Source organism: Hemicordylus capensis, chromosome 1 (genome assembly GCF_027244095.1).
Source record: "Hemicordylus capensis ecotype Gifberg chromosome 1, rHemCap1.1.pri, whole genome shotgun sequence".
Classification (NCBI taxonomy): Eukaryota; Metazoa; Chordata; class Lepidosauria; order Squamata; family Cordylidae; genus Hemicordylus; species Hemicordylus capensis.
In genome coordinates, this window is record NC_069657.1 from 114,070,265 (window position 1) to 114,085,356 (window position 15,092).

The window sequence follows — 15,092 nt, forward strand, 5'->3', positions numbered from 1 at the left end:
TCCTAAATCTATGTTCATATTTGTATCTTCTTGCCTCTTTTCCATCGAGCTTGGGGATGCTATTTTATCTTAATTCCATGAGGTAAAGTGCCTTTCACATTTGTATCATATATTGACAGATTGGCTCCTGAGTGCAAGATATGAATTTGGGGATAGCACTGACCCTGTCTCCTCCTAGTAGATATATCTATGTTCAGTTTTCCAGTATCCTGTGGCCAGAAGGTAGGGATCAAAAACAAAATGTAGCCTTTCCCACATTTTTGTGTGGGGAGTAAGTCCATATAGATTAGCCAACCTGTGCTGTTCTATATCAGACCCATTGACCAGCCTAGGCTGAAACACACTGTGAGCCCGGTCTTACGATCAATGAGACCCGGTTTGTGCAGCAGAGCAGGGAGAGCAGGCTAAGCCCTCTCTCCCCGCAGATGATCAGGGAGGGAGCCCTGAGCAGCCAGATTGGCCCCCCACACGATTGCTGGCTCCGTGACAGAGCCGGCGGGGGCTGGGGGGAGCGGGGGCCAATCAGCCCCCAGAAGCTCCATCATGCCCTGCGTGAGCATGCAGGGCCTGCTGGCAAGACCCCTGGAGCCGGGTTTTCACTCCTCCTCCGAGGGTCTCCTTGTGAGGAGCCGCGCTGCAGCTACTCAAGATAAAAAACCTGGTTTGCGTAATGCTCGCTCTGCAAACCCAGTTTTAGGGGAGGCGTACTTAGGTGGGTTAACCACCTGGGAGCCACCAGGCTTGCCTGCGAGCCCGGTGGCTCCCACGATCAGGCAAAATCAGGCTAGGCTCCCCTAGCCCGATTTTGCCAGATCGTGGGAATAGCTCCAGTATGTCTGGACTGTGATTTCTGGGAGTGATCACACAGTGTATCTGATTGCCACCTCTTTCCCTTAAAGAAAATGTATTTTAGATATCCCCTAGCTCAGGGATTCTGAACCTTGGATCCTCGATGAAGTTGAACTTGATGGGATTTGAAGTTCAACATCATCTGGGAACTCAAGGTTCAGAATCCCTGCCCTTACTGAAGAAAAAGTTAAACCGGAGAAACCCTTATCCATCTTGGAGCTGGTATACGTTTGTAGAAAGTCTCACTACAGTTTTAGAAGCATGAGGCCATTAATACAGACATCTAAGAGAAAGAAGCAATTTCGTTCCAGTGGCTTTGTAAATTCAAGGGTTAACTCTTGCAATTGTGTTCCAGGAAGTTATAGTCAGTCTGTACAGAGGAGACCATTTACTTTTGTTTTCTGTCATGGAGAGAGTTGGCAAGCAGAGCTTTTAAAGAAAAAACAAAAGTAACCTTTTAAATCAACATACCAGGTGGGGAAGACTGGTCCATCTTCAGTCGAGTTCCGAGTTCTCCCATTGTAAGTAAAGAATGACAGTTAAAGAATGCAGTAACTGTGTTTTCATAACTGAAAGTACAAACTCTGTAAACTGGAATGAACAAAATGAATGAGTCGGGAGGATGGTAGCTTTATTAAAGTAGACCCAATTTCGACAACTTTGTTACTGTTCAGTTTGTTATAGAAATAAAAAAGGTTTTTCAGTTTAAATAAATAGTATTTCCCTTGAAATTACATGGGGCCAAAGCTCAAACATGACCAAAAAAAAAGGCGACGGGACACAGGTAGCAGGCAGCATGTGACTGTGGAATGCACTTCGTCAACATTCCTGACCAATAAGGCACTGACGAGTGCTAGATAAAAAGTGCCTCTGAATTTTTAATTTCCTTCTGACTAAGAAGAATGAGAGCAGAAAAATCAAGGTGCAGCTATATGAAATCTAGAACGAGTCGCTGAACCAAAAATAGGTATGCTAGATATTTTCAAACGCTCCTTTTAATGGGGAAGCTCGTGTCCACATGACTGAATGTTTAGGCAAGCAGGCGAGCTAGTGCAGCCCACTTAGGATTTCACTGTCACTTTGCCAGTCTAGCAGAGGCCTTGTTTCTAGACAGGGCAAATTGGGCCTGTGTTTAGCTGGCATGTTTCAATGTGTAGGATGGTGTGAGATGCTAGGCCAATCAACAGAACCTGTCAATAATCAGTGCTTTAAAATGCTCACTTGTATACTGGTAGTGTTTATGAAATGCAATTATCAGACCCAGGATGAAACTGAAATGGAACTAAACTTTCTACAGTGACTAACGTGTGTGTGTGTGTGTGTGTGTGTGTGTGTGTGTGTGTGTGTGTACCTCACACACCGTTCTCTTAAAATATGGATCTTTGCTGATGACAAAATAAGTTGTCAGCAACCTAACTTTGTTAGAAGTGGTACCATCATATTATGCAATCTTTAGGTATATAGTTGCTTGTCATATTAAGTTTTAAACAGCTTGGCAGTAAGTGGATAGCTTGGTGTTCTGAATGGCTCCTGACTACATTTTCTTGAGGAGGTCTCACTGAAATTAAAAGGACATATTAGTCAGCCAACACGTATGAATTCCCTGTCCAAAAGTACATACACACCACCTTCAATTCCTAGACTAGCCCAGATATTTTATTTCTGGGGTTGTATTTGGGGGGAGAGTGAGTGTGGCCATTGGGTTTATGTGCTCCCGACTTGCCCTAACTTCTGGGATAAATGAACAGCTAAATTGAAGATCCTGCATTTTTCTGACTCTGAGAGAAAACCCAACAAGTAAGAATTGTGGAATATACAATGTAGGGTGTGAACCTGAGGTCTGCTCCCAGATTTACCTCACAAATGGTCCTGGGGGGCAGCATATTGCTTGAATTAGTTATAATGAGAAACGCTTTAACTTGGATGATCAGGTGTTGTCGTCTTGTTTGTTGTTGTTTTTGTTTTTAAGTGTGCATTGCTCTCACCACAAGTGGTGGTATGGAGTGTAGGAGGTGAAATAGACTGCTTTGACAGTTTACCCTAACATGCTATCCTCCAGGCTAGAAACTAATTGAATTGTCTGTTGATCTCATTGTTTCTAGTGATCATGCATTCGTTTTCCATTGGGGCATTTATGCCATTACAAAAGAGAGAGTCCTAAAAACAGCACACCTGTGGTCTGTAGCCATATCTCTATTTTTCCTGTATTTTCCTAATCTTCTGTTATAGTGTTGCTTGAATTATAGGCCTCTAAGGCAGCAGTTCTCTTTCTTCCTATGTCATATCTTATTAGACTGAAGGAAGATGCTATTGACAGGTAATAATAATAATAATAATAATAATAATAATAATAATAATAATAATAATTAATAAATAATTTGATTTCCATACTGCCCTTCCAAAAATGGCTCAGGGCGGTTTACATAGAGAAATAATAAATAAATAAGATGGATCCCTGTCCCCAAAGGGCTCACAATCTAAAAGTTTAAGCAGTTCTACATTTTAAACGTAGAACTGCTTGCTAGATTAAGTGGACTTGTATATGGGCAAGTTAGAAGGCTGAATCTTACCTACCTTATTCTTCCTACAGTGTCCTTAGGCACACACTGTATATTTGGACCATTCTTATTGTCTGCAGGACTGTGGTGATTGCAGTTGGCCATATAATAAAGTCTAGCATTATTCTAAACTCAGGAATTCCTTTCATCTTGAAAGGCTGATGGGGAAAATACCTTAGCCCTATCCATGTGTTGCATTCAATGCACATACAATCTGTGTACAGTATACACACGAACATATCAGTCAGTGTTCCCTCTGACAAGGATTCCCAGATGTTGTTGACTACAACTCCCATAATCCCCAAGCAAAAGACATTGCAGCTGGGGATTCTGGGAGTTCTAGTCAACAACATCTGGGAATCCTTGTTAGAGGGAACCCTGATATCCGTATGCATCTACAAACCTATTCACATGTTATGTTGAATGTATGTACAACAGTATGATTTCTGCAAGTTCAGCTATCTGTACGCTGAATTTGAGAGTACATGTATTCAGATTCACTTTTAAAATGAATGTATATACAGGCTTTGCTAAACATGAAGCCTATGCATGTGTTTGAGGAGGACGACCCTGCAGCTAGTGTGTTTTGCTGTGGTCTGTGGCCAATGGTAACAATCCCGGGCAATATTTGCAGTTATCCATAATAAGCATGTCTAGTCTAAGTGGACTACACTGCATGTCAAATGCCCCAAGGGCATTCTGTATGTACTTACACAGAGAGAACACAGTTTTCTCTGTATAAAACTGAGGATTTAAATTGTTCTCATGCTTTATTGCAAGTATCTCAACAGGCATAGATTTTTGGAATGCAATCACTCTGTTCATTAGCCATGTAGTGAATTCAGTTGCATTTGTTGTTTGTTCAAGTTTAAAACCTAGCATATGACTCTGAATCGATGAGTCAAATGCCAAAGTTAGAGCCATTGCCCAGAAGAGGACATGGGTGCAATCAAAATCAAGAAAAGGAAATACCGAAGGATTGCACCCTCATGTGTTCAGCGCTGCCATACTCTGCAGCCTCAGCTGCAACCGCAGTTAAAGAAATACTGTACTCAACATGTTTACATTATGACCCATAAATACATTGCCCCTTCTTGCAAAACGACTTATGGAATACTTGGCAGAAGAGGTCACCCTAAAATATTTGTGTTTTTGTGAGAACGGAGCAGCTAGTAATTCTCAAACAGCAGGGCTTATTTTTAGGCTTGATCCCTGCCTGAAATAAACTGGGAAGCGGAGGAGCATTCCGATAAACACAGAGTAAAACAGACAGGAAATAGAGGGTCTTGGGGTAATGAGTTCCAGCCACTCTTGAAACAGAAAGCTAGGGAAGGCATTACTTGGAAATAGTTTCTCTATGACAGCCTAGCAATTTTTAGTTGGTTATTTTTCCATTAAAAGGGAACACTCTCGCTGCAGATTTCAACTGCACTATAGAAGCTTCCCTTTCCACCCCCCTCCTGCAACCATCTGGCATTATGCATCTTTTGTAGCCTTTAGAATGATATTGCTGCCTGCTGATTACTGATCTTCACTAAAAAAAGAAAAGAAAAGAAAACTAATCCAGATGCTTTGGGACGGGGTGTGTGTGTGCAGCCTGAAGTTTATACAGTTGTGTGTCTAGACCCAGCAGAAGAGTTTGGAATAAGCCTGAGGGATAATTTTAAATCAAATATGTACAGGCATTCAGCTTGTTAGAGGTGGGGAAAGGCTGGGGTGGGGTGGGGGAGCAAGAGAGAGCAAGAAAGACTGTGGTCTCCAGAACAAAGCTGTGATTGCTCTGAACCCAGGGAATATAATTGCTGAGATGGGCCCGAAGCATGGAGAGTGAGATTGATATTTACAAACACTTCACTTGGCTAAAAAGGGTAAGTGGCTTTTTAGTACAGTTCTCCTTTAAAAGTGTTTGGGCAGAGAAAATAGGACTCATGCACTTTTTTCAGCCATGTGGGGGGAATTATGGCTTGTCTCAGTTTGAATGAATGCTCTCTGAGCAAAAGAATTGGGGAAATAACCAATATTCCCTTGTCTTTATGAAGAACTGTGGGAGTTCAGAGCAAAATGACTAATTACTTTTAATTTGGCATTGAACAGAATTTTCCAACTCAGTTTTTTAATTGCATCTTTCTTAACAGCAAATGTTTAAACTGTATATATTCTACTCAACTTTGTAACTGCCTGGTTAACCCTTTCTTTACTGGTGTAATTACACAAAACATTTGCACAGATATTGCACAGTTGTGTCCTTTTAAAATTATATTAGATTATTTTACAGCCCAATCAGTGAACAAGCTAGCCTGAAGTTCTTGGGTATCAACTAGCTGAATCTCATTTTCTCCAATAGAATTACAATAATTTTAAATACATGCTCCTAATTCATCTTGCCTGTGGACCCACTATTGTAGTATCTAAACTTACACTGTATTTACAGAGAACCTGAAAGTAAAAGTACAGAAAGCAGAATTTCTTCTTGCTTTTTAGGATTTTTATTCTCTTAGAAGAGAAATGTTTCTGTATAACATATAAGGTTACAATAAAAATAGTTATTTGACATCCAGTTATCTCAAGTGCTATATTTAATCTGTACAATACTCAAAAGAACAATAATTTCTCCAGCTCTGTTAATGACTAGAACTTGATAAAACTGGGATCTGGTACTTGTGTGTTGTGTAAAGATTCAGACCTGAAGTTTTGGGGTTGTGAAAGGACAGGAAGTGGCAGTGGTTGATAAAGTAATTTGAAAGTATAGGATATGTCCATAACAATATATTTTAGCAACTATAATAATTTAGATTCCAACTTCTAAATTAAATTATTAGATCCTATAATTGAATACATCATGCCCTTAAAAAACCCAAAAAGGTAATGGCAGAAGTACATAGCGGTAAGGACAGACAACATTTGTTCTAAAGTTGAGTCATGTAGTGCATATTGCCCCCGCCCCCATCAAAACAAATGTGTTTTTAGAGGCAGATCTCAGAAAGCAAAGTAGTGACTGCAAACTTACCTCTGGCTTCCTATGGCAAAAGGGGCATTGACACCATGTAACTTTCTTCTGGGCAAATTTATTCTTTAAATGCTGGCATAATTGGGATTATTTCCAAGCACAACACACTTTGCCAAATATGTGTACTTTTGTTAGCACAGCCTCAGCAGTCTCTGCTCTTATTCTGAAAAAATGGAAGCATGATGAAATTACAGTAGCTGTGAGTAGGTTTTTTGTGTTTTTTTAAAAATGTAATGGTTTTTAAGAGCAGAACACTGATTCTAATGCTCCAGCATATGTGGCAAGGAGACTATGTATGTAGTGGAGAATGAAGTAAGAAACTGCAAAAAGAGATATCCAGGTCCTTCTGCATTCCTCCAGGGAAAACTTGATTCCTGTTGTGCTTATGAAGAACTCCTTGATAAGTAATTAAGCATTTGCAGAAAGATGTACAGTGAATTCTTTCTTATAACAGATGATCCCATTGCTGTTGCATGCTTGGGCACCAACTGTGGTGGAAAGCTGATGCTCTTTGGCTGATAATAAAAGCACTGCTTCCTCCAATGTAGGGAATTGGGAGGGGGAGAGAGAGGAACTGAGCTGTACTTCCATCAGCTCTTGGTGGCATGTGCCAAAGCAAGCTCCAATTTCACTGAGAGGTGAGGGAGAAATTAAGTGGGCACAGTGTCAGTTTAGATATAGCAGTTGGCTAGATAGCCTAGCTGGATCTGCTGTACAATATTGTGTGAGCTTGAATTGTAAGGCCAGGAGGTGAGGAGTAAATATAAAATTGCTAAAAGCCTTGGACTGAGCAAGAGACTCAGCTGACCAAACATTCGAAAATGGCAATTGGCTCAAATAGCATATAGATGCTTTCCTTGGACCAGCTCACGTGGATCTCATTTGAGCAAATATCCCTGCCAAAGCAGTCCTTTCCTGCAAGCTTTAACCAACCATAAAGAGGTTAGTTCAAAGGGCAATGTCAAAAGAGGCCCTTCCACTGACCACATGGCCTCACCACGATGAGGGACAAGTAACTGGAGCCAAAACAAACAGCAATGTCTCCTCTTTCATAAAGCAGCCACAGTTAAACTCTTTCTCTGCTCTTATAAAGGATGCCTTGGTTGAAGACAAAGAAGGACTTGCTTACATGTATTTCTTCGTTTGAGAGTAATGTGCAATGTAAATTGGGCACTTCCTTTTGTTTCTTTGAATGGCATGCACAATATTTGTGTCCGTTTATTACATCATCTTGCCATTTTGATTAACAAGCAAAGTTTTCTAGTAAGAGAGATAAGATCATAATGCAATAGATTTAAATGGTATTTGGGTAGACGTATCAAATGTTTATCTGGATCTGGCAGGGAGAAGCTTCTGCTTCAGTAGGCTAGTCTTGCAGACCATCATAGTGGTGCAGAAGGCCACCTCCCTGTTTCCGTGTGTGTGTGCGTGTGTGTGAGTGGTGGGGGGGACCCTTTCATAGCTCACTCCACATGTGAAGATCTTAAAGCTGCCGGGTTCCTCTTTGGGTAGATGTAAAACAAGCCCAATGTTAGATGTTTCAGAATTACACACAAGCTCCCATGTGCTGTGCTGTGCTGTGCTGTACATTAATGCAATCCCTAGAATGCTCTTAAATATACAGTATAGTCATTGTGGTGAAATGATGAAATTGATTATTGCAAGGCCTACAGTAGTAATGGTAGGGTAACATTCATAAGAACATAAGAACAGCCCTGCTGGATCAGGCCCGTGGCCCATCTAGTCCAGCATCCTGTTTCACACAGTGGCCCACCAGATGCCGCTGGAAGCCACAGACAGGAGTTAAGGACATGCCCTCTCTCCTGCCATTACTCCCCTACAACTGGTACTCAGAGGCACCCTGCCCTTGAGGCTGGAGTTGGCCCACAGCACTCTGACTAGTAGCCATTGATAGACCTCTCCTCCCAAGTAGACCTCTCCTCCCAAGTCATCCAAACCCCTCTTAAAGCCATCCAGGTTGTTGGCTGTCACCACATCCTGTGGCAGAGAGTTCCACAAGTGGATCACGCGTTGTGTGAAAAAGTACTTCCGTTTGTTGGTCCTAGACCTCCTGGCAATCAATTTCATGGAGTGACCCCTGGTTCTAGTGTTGTGTGAAAGGGAAAAGAATCTCTCTCTCCACTTTCTCCATGCCATGCATGATTTTATAGACCTCTATCATGTCTCCCCGCAGACGTCTTTTTTCTAAACTAAAAAGCTCCAGGTGTTGTAGTCTTGCCTCATAAGAAAGGTGCTCTAGGCACTTGATCATCTTGGTTGCCCTCTTCTGTACCTTCTCCAGTTCAACAATGTCCTTTTTAAGATGTGGTGACCAGAATTGTACGCAGTACTCCAAGTGTGGTCGCACCATAGTTTTGTATAAGGGCATTATAATGTTAGCCGTTTTATTTTCAATCCCCTTTCTAATGATCCCTAGCATGAAATTGCCTTTTTCACAGCTGCCGCACATTGAGTCGACACTTTTAACGAGCTGTCCACCACAACCCCAAGATCCTTCTCCTGGTCCATCACCGACAGCTCAGATCCCATCAGCGTATACTTGAAGCTGGGGTTTTTTGTCCCAATGTGCATCACTTTACACTTGCTAACATTGAACCGCATTTGCCATTTTGTCGCCCACTCCCCCAATTCTAATGAATTGTCCAGAAAAATCAATTTTTTCCAGTCAATATAGACCTCAGTTCCTCCCTTCGATATTATATATGCATTTCTAAAAATCCAAACAGGTGCTTTTTGTTTCCAGGCATTAGTGCAGATTGCCCAGGTCCAATGACTTCAAAATGGTGTGTGAATCTGAGCTCCTGAGCAAATAGTTGGACGACCACATTCTGTTGGCTTTGCTCTGTTTCCATCTGCCAGAACTCATTAAAAGAAAATTGGAATACATGGAACATGCCTCAACTGCTGTACTTTCCTAAACAAGCATTTGCTTTTATTGCCACATGGATTTTATTCAGCATTTCACATGGGATATAACAGCTTTGCAGAAACAAAGAAAACAATCCTTTTGATAGCTGAAGTTTATAGGCCGGAAAAAGATGCACTGATTGAGTGAATTCACCCTAAAATTCCTGAATATGTCCCATGCTGAGCACTATTACCTTGTTTACTTAAGTAGAGAATAGAATGCTTATAATTACTCTTCATGGAATGAAGTGGGACGGCTGTTCGTGTTAGGCTATGCAAGGCTACCCATAGTGCTCATGAGACCTGGCATAGATATTCCACCCACTTCTCTTTTGCTATTCATATTCCATTTGTTACCAAGTAATGTCACTGTGTAACATTGTGATAATCTGGCTTTCCCCCTCTCATTCCTTTTGCTAAAACTCATTAAAACTCTTCCAACATTCTCTATCTTAGGGACAACAATCAAGTGAGGTAGGCAGTGGAAGACCACTGGCTAGCCCTGCCTCTGCTGCCAGATAGACTCTCCCCCTCAGCCTTCCACATATGCAGCGTTTGTCTGTAGAGACAAGTGGGGAATCTCTCTCTGCATTCAGTGCTTGCCTCTGCAGAGAACTGAGCCGGGGGTGGGGGAGTGGAGTGCTGTAGCTCATTGGTAGAGCACATGCTTTGCATGTGTAAGGTCCCATCCCTGGAATCTCCAGCTACGGCTGGAAAAGACCTTTCTCTGAAACACTGTGGAGAGCCTCTGTCAGTCCAAATAAACAATACTGAGCTAGGTGCACCAGTGGTCTGACTCAGTAGAAGGCAGTATCCTATGTTCCTAAGGGGAGTGTGGCTAGTCAGCACATCAGTATTGAGTGTAGGATGAGCTAGCGTACACCTGCTGTTGTCCTCATGCACTGCATTCTAGTCTTCTCCTACCTTGACTCTGGCCAACGTCTCTCTCTGACTCCCCTGTGTCACACCTTCAACAATCCAGAACTCTGCTGCCAGAATAATTCGCTTCACTTGTCATTCAGATCTCTCCTCAGATTCCTTCAGCTGGCTTTCTATCTCTTTAAGTGCTATTGCTATTGCTATTGCTATTTCCACATCCAGCACAAATTCCTGCTCTTCCTTTTAAAGCTTTCAGTGGCCTCCTCCCACCACATACCTCTCTGCCCTGATATGTGCTTGCCCCTGACTGCTTCTCTTCCAGTTCTGGCACCCTCAACTGCCTGAAAATCTCTTGCTCATTTAAACAACTGCACTGGTTATCTCTTGTTGCCCCTTTTGTCTGAAACTTGCTCCAAACTTTCTCTTGCTTCAAAACTCCACTCGTGCCCTGTGTTTTTTGTGATGCATACGTCTCTATCCCCTCTGTCCCAGTCACTTCTCTCTCAGCCTAACCTACTTCACAGGCTTGTTGTGAGGAGAAACTTAAGTATGTAGTATACTGCTCTGGGCTCCTTGGAGGAAGAGCGGGATATTAAAAAAATGTAAATAAAATAAAATAAAAAATGAACCCCAACCCAAATCCATGAAATTGCAAGTTGCTCACTTTGGTGTCCCCTCATATTTCCATTCCTCTTCTCCCCACACACATGCACACTGTTTAACTTTTAGATTTGGCTCCTTGGAGCAGGATCCCGTATTTTGCTCATCTTACTCTGTAGAGCACTATCTATACTGATTATGTTATCTAAATAAAGCTGTGGGAAGTCAGAAGGGATGAACCAATTATGTGGGCAAGTTGGAAATGGCATGCATGTGTCTCACTTCTTTGAACTCACCTAGCAAGCTCCACACAAATTATAGTATGCTTTATAACCTTTGAGGACACCATCTCATCTTGTAGTGTTTCAGAGATCTCTTTGGTATGTTTTCACTCACTGTTGGATTTAGAAAGAAGGGGCACCTGCCAGACTGTTGTGTGCTGTCTTCAGTATGGCAGATCCTCACTTGCACATGCATTCTCTTTCTCTCTTATGTGCTTATGTGCATCCACATGGACCCCTGAATAGACACGAGACCTCTGGGACATATTTACATGACCAGTCCCTCCCCCTTTTCTCTGTAGATTTTTGGAGCAGCCATCTCCATCTTTGTTCGAAGCTTTTGGGATGGCTTTTCCCCATCCTCTGGCTCCAACTTCTGTAGCCCTGAGGTCGTTTGTGAAAGCTTTCATGTTAGGTTGGAAATGTGTGGTTAACTGCATAACTTGTGCTGACTTGAGGAAAGCATCTGTGCTTAGAATATAATATTCTTTCAACTCAGCCAGTAAACAGCTGCCAAGACTTTAAAAATGTGAAAGTGCAAAAACCAGATGTTGCAGCTTTCTGTTCTATAGCACCTGAATGACTCCAGGAGGATCCTCACAAAAGTTTCCAACATCATCCACACACATACACCCTTGAGCTTATATTACTATGTTTTATCTTGTCACTACATTTTCTATAAAGATACCAATATCTTTAAAGATACAGGCTGAGACAGAGCAGCTGTTTGCATAGTAGGTGAGTTTGTCTGGGCTGCATTTGTCTGTTCTTATTAAAGCATGTTATAGCTGATGTTTTGGCAGAGCCGTTGTTTTCTCCCTGGATTACTTTGTCTGATGTGGATGTTGGCTAATGTAGTTTCAGTCTGGGATATTTTAGAGGCATAAATCAGAGCAGGAAGCATTGTAGTACATTATCTATTTATGGCTTAATGCGGAGCTCAGCTCTTCTAATTAGTGTGGATACTGAATCTTTTTTCTAGAATTAAATGAACTGACCCAAGAGAGGCAAAACCGATTGCAACAAATATTATTATTATTATTATTATTATTATTATTATTATTATTATTATTATTATTATTATTTCTTGTTTACACAGTCAGACAGGTGTTATTGACTGGTTTGTTTTATCCAGACATCGAGTCCTTCCCAAGGACCTGGGATGGCTGAATTTTATTGTCAGTTCTTATAGATATGGTCGCAGAATATAGGCTGTTCCCAGTAAAGCTGCTTTTTGTAATTGGCTGATGGTGATTTCTGTGGCCCCTATGGTGTTGAGGTGCTCTTCAAGGTCTTTTGGAACTGCACCCAGGGCGCCAGTTACCACTGGGATTATTTTGGTCTTTTTCTGCCACAGCCTTTCAATTTCAATTTGTAGATCTTTGTATTTGGTGATTTTTTCTATTTCTTTTTCTTCTATTCTGCTATCCCCTGGTATTGCTATGTTGATTATTTTGACTTGTTTTTCTTTCTTCTCGACTACAGTTATATCTGGTGTACTGTGTGGCAGATGTTTGTCTGTTTGTAGTCGGAAGTCCCATAATATTTTTACATCTTCATTTTCTTCCACGTTTTCAATTTGATGGTCCCACCAATGTTTGGCTACAGGTAGCTTGTATTTTTTGCAGATGTTCCAGTGTATCATCCCTGCTACCTTGTCATGCCTTTGTTTGTAGTCAGTCTGTGCGATCTTTTTACAACAGCTGATTAGGTGGTCCACGGTTTCATCTGCTTCTTTACAAAGGCGGCACTTGCTGTTTGTTGTTGATTTTTCGACTTTTGCTCTTATTGCATTTGTTCTTAGTGCCTGTTCTTGTGCAGCCAGTATTAAACCCTCAGTTTCTTTGTTCAAGTTGCCATTCTGACGCCATTGCCAGGTCTTGGTGATGTCTGATTTTCCACTTATATTGTGCAAATATTGACCATGCAGGGGTTGCTTCTTCTTCTTCTTCTTCTTCTTCTTCTTCTTCTTATTCTTCTTCTTCTTATTCTTATTATTATTATTATTATTATTATTTTACATTTTATATCCCACTCTTCCTCCAAGGAGCCCAGAGCAGTGTACTACATACTTAAGTTTCTCCTCACAACAACCCTGTGAAGTAGGTTAGGCTGAGAGAGAGTAACTGGCCCAGAGTCACCCAGCTAGTTTCATGGCTGAATGGGGATTTGAACTCAGGTCTCCCCAGTCCTAGTCCAGCACTCTAGCCACTATACCACGCTGGCTCTCAATATAAAATATAAATATAACATGCAAAAGGCACCTTACTGCTCTTCTAGTTTCTTATGATTCCTTTCTGTTAGATAGATTTTGTCCCATAGATATGTCCTAATAGAATTCTCCAGAAAAGCCATGTCAGCCCAACATGTACTCAGTTCCGTGGGCAGGCTGGCGGTTGAATGGAGAACAACTTGGAAACTCTTTTAAGTGTGCATAGGCTGGCAACATTAGGTACTTCCTTGTCACTCTTTCTTGTCCTGTTTGTGTCCTGCATGAAATTAGCCCCATCCAACCTGTGTTTGACTGACTTGAGGACAACTTCAAAATGAGACTAGCGTGTACTTCAAGTGTCCTAGAGGAGCTAGTTATCTCACTTTACCCTGCCGTGCCTTGGCTGTGACATCTTGAACTCTATTCGGAAGGGGAAGTTTGCAGCACAGCCTGTTTCAGAAAATCTGGGCTTGAGTGGGTAACATCAAGATCTGAAGCTGTGGCTTATTTCTGGCAGATCAGATTAAGAAGACAATGGCTCAGTGGTACCCTCACAAAACCAATCCTGCAAACCATGGTTTAGAGATCAGGAATTTGCTGCCAGCTCTCCCAATCTCCCACCTCCCTTCCTCCTTCCCTCTTATACACCAGCTCTCACCACTTTCCTGGTGTATCTTTTCACCAATACCTTGGTCATATTGAGGCTAGATTTATTGTAACTCTATGTGGGGCTGCCCTTGAAAAGCATTCAGAGATTTCAGCTAGTCCAAAATACTGCAGGAAGACTGTTGATGGAAACCTATTATCGGGAGCAGGCAACTCCTCTACTTTACGACATTCATTGGCTCCTGATTTATTTCCAGGTACAATTGCAGGCACAATTCCAGGTCATTGTCTTTAAAGCCCTAAACACTGTGGGACTGTGGTGCCTTAAGGATCATCTTCTTACACATGAACCTGCCCAGAAACTACTGTTCTGAGTGGGTGGTGGGTTGTCTCTTCTGAGTCCTGCTTTGACAGTGACCCAGTAAAGGGCTTTTTCAGCAGTGTGCCAAGGTTATGGAGCTTCCTCCAACAGCAGGGCTGTCTGAAGGGGACGCTACGGGGCAGTTGCCCAGGGTCCTGTGCCGCAAACTATTGTTGTCTCAGGCACTGCACAAGCTAGAGGCAGCCCAGCCTGGCAGCCTCCCTCTATCTCCTTTTTGCCATCAGGCCAAAACATTCTTCTTTCAATGTGCATGCTGGACAGGGCCTTCTCTGTTGCTGCCCCCAGACTCTGGAATGCTCTCTCGGTGGCTATTCGCTCCTCTGTCTCCATCACAGCTTTTAGAAAGAGTATAAAATCTTGGGGTTTTGCCCAGGCTTTTATTTGATTGTCTCTGCTGCTGCTCTTTGTAATCTGTATTGCTTTTATGCTTTTGTTTTAAATTTTTAATCAGATTTGTTTTATATTTCTAGCTTAATATTTTAATTGTGTCTTTTTTACAATCTTGTTTTTAAATTTTACTGTAAACCGCCTTGGTATTGTTTGACTGAAAGGCGGTATATAAATTTAACAATAAATAAATAATTGCTTTCTGTCTGCTGACTTGAGCTTATTATGTACAACCTCTCTGTGTGTTCTTTTTGTTTGCTGTTTGTTTTACATATAAAGTGTTAATCAGTAACTTAATTGGGTTTAGTGGATGATGATATACCACTTTGAGTAAAATAGCAGAAAAGCAATCTGGAAATGTAACAATAGGAAAAGAACAATCATAGCTTGCTGTAGCATCTGA

The 15,092-nt window shown here is 41.7% G+C and overlaps 1 protein-coding gene across 15 annotated transcripts in view; it reads left to right on the forward strand.

Annotated features, from left to right (window-relative positions):
- The window catches only part of PPFIBP2 (PPFIA binding protein 2), a 168,552-nt gene that overhangs the window by 64,698 nt on the left and 88,762 nt on the right, over positions 1 to 15,092 (forward strand). Inside the window, exon 1 of one of the 15 annotated variants that reach the window (XM_053256201.1) lies at positions 1,349 to 1,370. The exons of 12 other annotated variants lie outside the window; for them this stretch is intronic. Coding sequence is in view for 1 of the 3 variants with exons in the window: in XM_053256190.1 (XP_053112165.1) it covers positions 5,228 to 5,275 (48 nt within the window). In the remaining 2 variants the exon portion in view is untranslated. Of the gene's footprint in view, positions 1 to 1,348; positions 1,371 to 1,767; positions 1,817 to 5,116; positions 5,276 to 15,092 lie in introns of those variants that run through there. 2 more of the 15 variants (XM_053256193.1, XM_053256190.1) reach the window with 2 other exon arrangements.